We start from the raw sequence: 7,907 nt of genomic DNA, 5'->3' as shown, positions 1-7,907 counted from the left end.
AAACCTTAATGAAAAAGATTATTAATAACTTATACATCTTGTATGTAATAAGTTGTTAATAGCTTATCAACAAAACATTTGATAAGATGTTAATTTCTTATTAGAGACAGAGACATAAAAGGCATTAATATCTAATGTGAAACAAGATACATAATGTATCAAATAAAAAGAATACTTAATGAACCATATGACACAAATACAAAATATCTTATGACAAACCTGAATGTCAACACTAATCACTGTGTACATTGTTGCTCAATTGAGAATTGTTTCCTTTTTTTTCAATTTTCTATTTTTAGATTTTTTGAATTTTCTGGAATAAGAGAGATCTTGCAAATCTCATATGTAACATGAAAGCTCAACTGGTTCCAGTTGTGTGATATGATTCTTTCGTTTGTAAGCCCAATCGATATTCTAGCAATCACTTTCCTTTCTTGTGTGTACTGCTTTAAAATTAACTTGATAAGAACCGGAATCGAATGCTCATGTATTCATTGTCGATCATGTCCTGCTTCTAGCACCAATTTTGTTGATGGTGTTTTGATGCACTATCGAACACAGAATAAAATACCAAGGGTACTCTATCCTCTCTTGATAAAAAGACTCTCAAATGTTGAAGATCTATAAAGGATCACTTGAGATGACTCCAAGGTTCTCTTATGTTAGGTCTTAATGTGTCGGATAGCTTCAATGGTATTGATGTGATTTAGTGTACCTACGAGGGGACTTATGTTGAATGCTCGGATGACTGCTGGAACAAGAGATTTCGCTTGATTAAAAAAAGGGAAAAAGGATAGGGTTGAGAGATATATAATTCTAATAATGTAGGAGCAATGAATGATCTCTGATGAAACTCTAACTAAGTCTTGCTTCAACATGCAACAAACATCTCCACAAGGCCACCACCATAAGCATAGACACCATCATGTTGATGCATATCAACGAAGGAATGATAATTGAAGTTAAGTATGGCCTAATATGGATCCAATTCACCATGCAAGGCACTTTACCATCAACAAAGTGTTAGTAGTATGGATATGTGAATTTCACCATTGATCACACAATTCTTCCATTCATCTGTATAACTTGAAATAAAATTGAGAAGTATAGAGACCATGCAAATTGTTTAATCAACACATAGAATTCACAATTTCTTCAATGAAGTTTACATGTCTTTTGCAACAATGTCTTGGCAACTATCTTTGCCTTCTCTTTCTACTCTATTCTAAAATACTATCTATGTAATGTCTATTGACCTAACTATTTTCTAACTATTGACTATCAACCTTACAAATGAAGAAGTGAGGCCTTTTACAGTGCTCTCATTACATTTCAGTGGCTCAGATTGATTTGAGATCAATGGTCACGATTACAAGATAGAAACACTAATTAAGGTTTGTTGAACCCATTACAAAGCATTAAATGCTTGACCAATGATACAATTACAAATGATAGGACACATGTCCTCCTTAGAAAATTTGACCAATAGATGACGAGGGTAGTTAACATCGAACTTTGTTCCCATGTAGTAGTTATCTAGATGAGCTAGGTTCACTGAATCTGGATGCCTTCTTGTGAAATAATGTGATTGGATGTAATGATGATTAGGTGCCACCTCAGCTTGCTTGACCTTTATAACTCATCATAAGTGTGTAATTGAATGCGGCATATCTCTTGATACTCAACATGTGCGAGCATTTGATGTGGTGATGACTCCGCTCATGTCGACCTTCTAACTTTGATTAACTCTTCTGAAACGATCGCATGCCTTGATCACCTGCAATCACATGCATTCACGATCACCTACATTCGCGATCACTTGCATTCAGGATCACCTACATTCGCGATAACTAGCATTTGCATCCGACGTAGACCTTGTCTTACCTATGCATGATCCTCATCGTGCCTTGAAATGCATATTGCACCTGGAGTGACTCTTATTCTTGCCTTGCATGAGCTTGCAACTTGACGATCGTATCAGCTGCATTGTAAAGATTTGAAGTGCAATGTTCTCTCCAATGAGACCTTGCCTTAATCTTTGATAACCAATACCTGTTGACTATCTAAAAAATTTCTCTGTATCGTTGTCGTAAACCGCCTTCGCGTTGTCATGGATTTCATATATCACGTTCGTGAATTGAGGTATGTGAAATGCTTTGCTAATTGCTTCCTCGAAGACATAAGCTATCTCTCTCATCTAGTGCGGTAATCACTCTTCTATCAAGATTGTAGCGCCTCGCGCATCCAACGATGAGCTTATTGCACTGCACTACTAAGAGGAAGTCGACTGTCTTGACGATGCCACCTTCTATCATCGGTGTTGCGGGTCTTGTTGGTCTGGTGATGTAGACCATGCCTTGAAATTTGTCCACGTCGACTTGTCTGAGGTTTGTGTCGCCTACATTGCTCCAATATGACTTGATCTTCGACTTGATGATGATGCTCTTAGAGTCTTCCTTGAAAAGCACTTGTCACGATCGTGCCATCATGCACATGTGATATTTGACTAAGTTAGTGTCATGTAATGAAATTCGCTTCCAAATATGGAATCAATTATCTAGGCATGAAAATTTGATAAAAACCTTGCAATCCTAGGTTACGCCTTCAACCATTGATTAACAATGATTTGATTCAACTATAATGCTAATTACACACTTGAAAGTGATCAAAACACATTCAATACGGAAGCAAAATCTGATAAAATAACCTGTCTTAAACTTAATTCTGAGAATGAATATACTAATGGGATTATCCTCCTTGGGTGAAGGTAATCGTTACGAAGTGATTAAAATAAATAGGCATCCGCTGATCAAATTTAAGCGTAATTTTAGTTCACTTTTCAAATCAAATGTGGATCGCTTTGCAAGATGAATTCGCAGTATTTCAAGACACAAATTTTAATCAATTCAGTCTCGGTGGTCAAACTTCAAAGTCGCAAGGCCATTATTCTATGTAAATAGCATATCAGAGGTTTAAATTAGTGTGTCCAACATAGTCGTTGGTCATGTGATAACTCACCTTCATTCAAAATTTACCAATGGAAATCGCCTCAATATTTGCCTCTAACATAAGCCGATTCTAATGAAGAATTCACATCAATGATTAAATCGATGACAACGAGAATGATACGGTTCGTTGTGGTTTGCAGAGATGAAGTTGCTATCAACGTTGATCAAAATCGCCAACCTACAGAGATGACAAAAAACGCTTGATGAAGATCGATTTGATTAAGTTGTTGATCTAAGATGGGTCGCTGATCATCAAAATGCAAGAGGTCGCTGATCTGAGATAAGTCGCCGACCTATAAACTGATACAAATCGACCCCTGGTGAAAATCGCCAAAATCTTGTGAAGGAAAATTGCTGATGCCAAAATGGAGTCACAACATGAAATATAGTCACTGATGCCTCCGAGACAAAATCGTTGAAGTCCAAAAGGTGAATTGGCTAATATAGAAGATCATAATCTCTTCCAAAGATGAAAGGAGTTCGCTGATATTGATAACTCGGCCAAGTCATATACACAGGACAATATCGCTCTGAATCGATCAATGAAATGATCGATTTTAGCTTATAATCATTTTGAGGGAGATACATCATCACGCACGCCTTAGCCAGCTTGCATTCAATGTCGCCACAATTAAAACTAGCGGTTGCACGTCTTTTGAGTGCGTGCAACGGGAAGCCGATAGGCTGGCAACGTTCCAAAATGTAAATGAGCAGTATACATTATATGTTGCGATGAGCTTGACCATTTGCTATCTGCAAATTAAATTTAGTAATCAACAATCAGACAGAATGTGGGAAGGAGGCAAATTTGTTGAGGGTTGAAGGGATGGAGGTAAGCAGAAAGCCAAATAGTACCTGTGAAAAGTGGTGTGCGTGAAAAGTTTTGAAGCTGGGAGGCAGAAAAAATTCTTCTTTGTTAGATGACATTGAAAGTGCTTAGCTGCAAGAAGCTGAAATTGTTATCAGAATATTTTAGAGATGCAAAGTATGTAGGAACAGGAAAAATAAAAAATTTATTTCTAACCTTGTATTTAATTTGATAGTAAAAAGATGCAGGAGAGTTGGAGATGGTTTGTGTGGTGAAATGGCGGGCAGCGCGGCATATCAGGCAGAAGTAAACGATCGGCTTGAGGTAGAGTTAGCTTTGCAGATAATTACATAGTTATTGAAATCCAGGTGAAGCGGAATTCTGGGTGGACAGTGCAGTCATTCATTAATTTATAGAAGAAGAAGAACAAACTTTAAGTTGGAATGAAGTTTATGTACCTTGAACAGAAACGTTATAGTAGAGATATAGTGAAATCTATCAAGGCCTGCAACATGATTGTTTCCAAACAAAATAAATTAAAGGTGTCTAACTTCAACTGTAGCAACATGTGAAGAAAATGTGACTATTAAATTGCCTGTTTGGAGGGTGTAGACATTGGTGCAGGCGAGACTGATGTATGCCAATCCGTAGTGTAGTAGGACCCGTTGAGTAGAAGAATGGGTAGCTGTATCAAACAAGCAGGAATAGTCGTGGTTCTGTTCATCACAGTAGAGTAGAACATGGTGATTGCAATCTCATGATCGGTATAGATTGCTTGCTGGGAGGTCTGCACCTATAATTTGTAATAAAATTAATAAACAGATGAGAAATCACCTATGCAGAAAGGTAATTGATTTGGTAAATACAATGAATACGTATTAAGTTTGTTTAATAATAATGATGTGAAAAAAGCAATAGAATGAAATTTTCAGAGAATTGCCAAAAGTGAAATCTAGCTTGAAAATTGTTGTGTCTGCAACTTGTATCTTGCCTGGAAACTTGGTAAAGACACCTAAGAATCAAAAGATAGACATAGTTAGGGGTTGTTCAGAATAAAAAATTGGAAAACAAGTTAGATTTCAGTTGGTTATTTCTTTAAAGTTTGGAGAACTTGCATTGTAGGCGCTTTAAATTTTGTTTCATCACCGTGGAGTATTGATGAGAAAGCGAAATGTGTATATGGGAAGGCAACTTGCACAGTCGTTGAAAAAGTGTAAAGTACGAATAAGTAACTGTATGCAATGAAATTTTGATTTAAATAGCATATTCAGAAAAGAAAACACTTTGAAGTGGGAATTGTGATATATTAGTATTGATTTTTTTTTACCTGTGTAATAGCACTGGAGAAGGCAGAATGGTTGTTGCTGAATGTCAACCATTTGATTGGTGAACAAGTGAAGGCCAAACCTATGTGTGCAAGCATTTCATAGATGTAGATTGTAATCTTGTGATGTAGATGTGAGAGCATAGAGCTGTTGCAAGCGAGCTTCTTCTTTCTTTCTTATGGTGGTAAAAACACTTTTTTGCATTTTTGCATACCTTTCAAATGAGAAAGGTGGATGAATGCGTATTCCATCAATTGATTTGACCCTTGAGATAGCTGTAAATGTTAGGCCTTGCTCTTCAGTGTTGCCTATGTCTATTGTAGCTTTATCCAGTGTAAGTCCTTGAGATTTGTGAATAGTTATGGCCCAAGCGGTTGTCAATGGAATCTGTGTACGCTTGCCTCGAGTAATTGGAGTAATGGGTATGTCATTTGGATGCAATGTATCTCATGGAGGGCCTTTATAATTCTGAAAGCGGACAATAACAAATTTTGGCAAGTCTGGTGATTTAGTATTGTTTTCATAGACAATTTTTTTAACAAGGCCAATGGAACCATTTACAAGGCCAACTTCAATCCACAAGTTAGCTAGCAACATCACTTGCTGATTTTCACATAATAGTAGTTATAATGGTAGTTGTTCATTGTTATCATATTCAGTATTAGTTTGTTGCACAATATGTGCAATGCTGAGAGCAATACGTAAATTTAATTCCTTCAACATTCTTTTGTTGTGCAGCGTTGTTGAGTCATTTGTTGCAAACAAATGGATTGATGAGTTGAATTCCTTTTGCTGCAAAACAGTGAGATTTGTATTTGTTTGGTTCATTAAGATCTGCCAGTCATGTTTGTTAGGTTGTGCATCTCTTATGTTCTAGAGCAGGCTTCTAAATTGTTGTTGTTTAACAGAGGCACCTTGTTGGCAGAAAACAGTATGCAATGTTACAACTGTTTTAAATGATCGCCACAAGTTCAAAGCTATAGACTGCGAAGCATAAATTGGTTTGTCCATTATAGGAGGGAGCTGCCCAAGGTCACCTATAAGGATTATGGAGAGTCCACCAAAGCCTTCATGTTGTTTATCAAGGAATGCTTGGCGGAGCCGACTATCAATCTTCAATTGTAATTTAGGGCCCAAGAAGCTCATTTCGTCTATTAGAATATATTTAACATGCCTAAAATGCTCTTGGAATGTGAACAATGCTTGCCCTGTCAAAGGATGCATTTCTTTTATAGGGATTCGGAGGCCTGCATGAATAGTTGTTCCTTGAATATTATATGCAGCAACACCTGTAGGTACAAGAACTAACAATGTGTTTGTCTTAATGCCTGCAGAGACATTTAACTTTTGTCTGATGCAATCTATCAAGATTGATTTACCAGTTCCTGTTGTTCCTTGAACAATCATTCGGAGAGGTTGGGCTACAACTTGTTTAGATTGATGATGTAGAATTATGTCAAGTGCAAGTCTTTGTTGAGATGAGAGATGGATTTTCTCACTGGCTATGGGCAAGGCTTGGTTTATAGGTGGGTGAAATTATAATTTAGCAGTGGACTGTAAATGCTGATTTGGAATATCGATGGACCACAAGTAGCTAATATCATAGTCACGTCGCCCTAACATTTGCAGCTCATCTTTGGTAAATTTATTTGTCAGTCCCATCTGAGATATGAATTTCCATTCAAATAGATTTGAGTCTTCTTGATATTGAGAATCATTAGTGTCACTATCATCTGTATCTTGAGATGGAGGAGCTTGCACAATGTTGTGGCCATACAACCGAACATAGCCAGTAGAACTGAAGACTTTCCAATTGGCTATAACTTGATCTTTAGAAGTCCCTATATCTGATGGTATGTCACAGAATGGTTTGTACAACAAGAGCTCAGACCAATAGAAAATCTCAAATTCATCACTGTCTTCAATGGGAGGGGCAGTGAAGTGTCTATATACATTTACGATCGCTTTTTTCTCTCGAAGTTGTCATTTTGTTTTTTTACGCTGTGGAATATATGAAAAGGGCACTACATGTAAGCATGGAAATAGCTTGTTGATAGGTCTGTTTCATGATTTGATTTTGTGATATGATGTAGTGCTTTCCTACTAACATTAAGAGATATAAACTGTCGGCTACAGCTAATGAGTGGCAATTTCTACAACATATGACAAGTCTCTTGTGCGTTGATGTCACGATCTGCTATAATCCCCATCATAAATTTTTGGTATGTTGATAAGATAGTATCTTCAGAACCACTTGCATTCACAATAGTTTTGAGAATTTCAGTAGAAGATTCAGATCTTATTTCAGATTTCGAAGCATACTTTGAAATGTATTGTAAGACTGCTTTTCTTGAAGTAACAAGGTGGCAATCAATGTTAGCCCGCCATATTGAAAGCATGCAAGGGCTATGAATATTCAAGCGGTCATCATTCCTTGCAGGTGTATAACATGGATTATTGTAACTATCATTTGTTAATGTATATTTTTCTTGTTCAGGCCATGGAGCTTTGTAACGACATTGTAACAAATGGCCTTTTTTCTTGAGATATGTATTTTCTATGCATTTTGTGTGTCTTTGCAAACTATTTACCAATGCCTCGTAATCAACTGCTAGGGGCATTGAGAATATCTTTGTAGTGTTAGCTAAGCATGGATCATCCATTGCAGTGTATCAAAATGTATTATTTCGGTCAGCTTTGCTAAGAAGATTCCAAGCAGATACATGTGTCAAAGAAAGTTTAGCTATATGGACTTCATTGTCATTT

General features: G+C 36.8%; 1 protein-coding gene across 1 annotated transcript; it reads right to left on the bottom strand.

The window, feature by feature from the left end:
* Positions 1-6,014: 6,014 nt before the first annotated feature.
* LOC131865835 (ATP-dependent DNA helicase PIF1-like) lies at positions 6,015-6,548 on the bottom strand. The gene has a single exon (XM_059215385.1). The coding sequence runs from the start codon at positions 6,546-6,548 to the stop codon at positions 6,015-6,017; it is 534 nt and encodes a 177-aa protein (XP_059071368.1).
* Positions 6,549-7,907: the final 1,359 nt, after the last annotated feature.

This window comes from Cryptomeria japonica, unplaced genomic scaffold, assembly GCF_030272615.1.
Source record: "Cryptomeria japonica unplaced genomic scaffold, Sugi_1.0 HiC_scaffold_121, whole genome shotgun sequence".
Classification (NCBI taxonomy): domain Eukaryota; kingdom Viridiplantae; phylum Streptophyta; class Pinopsida; order Cupressales; family Cupressaceae; genus Cryptomeria; species Cryptomeria japonica.
Note: the sequence above shows the minus strand (reverse complement) of the source record. Positions and strands in the feature narration are given on the sequence as shown.

Bases quoted from the DNA above. Each gene is read 5' to 3' on its own strand.
- LOC131865835 (XM_059215385.1), bottom strand. From the start codon at position 6,548: ATGATTGTTCAAGGAACAACAGGAACTGGTAAATCAATCTTGATAGAT.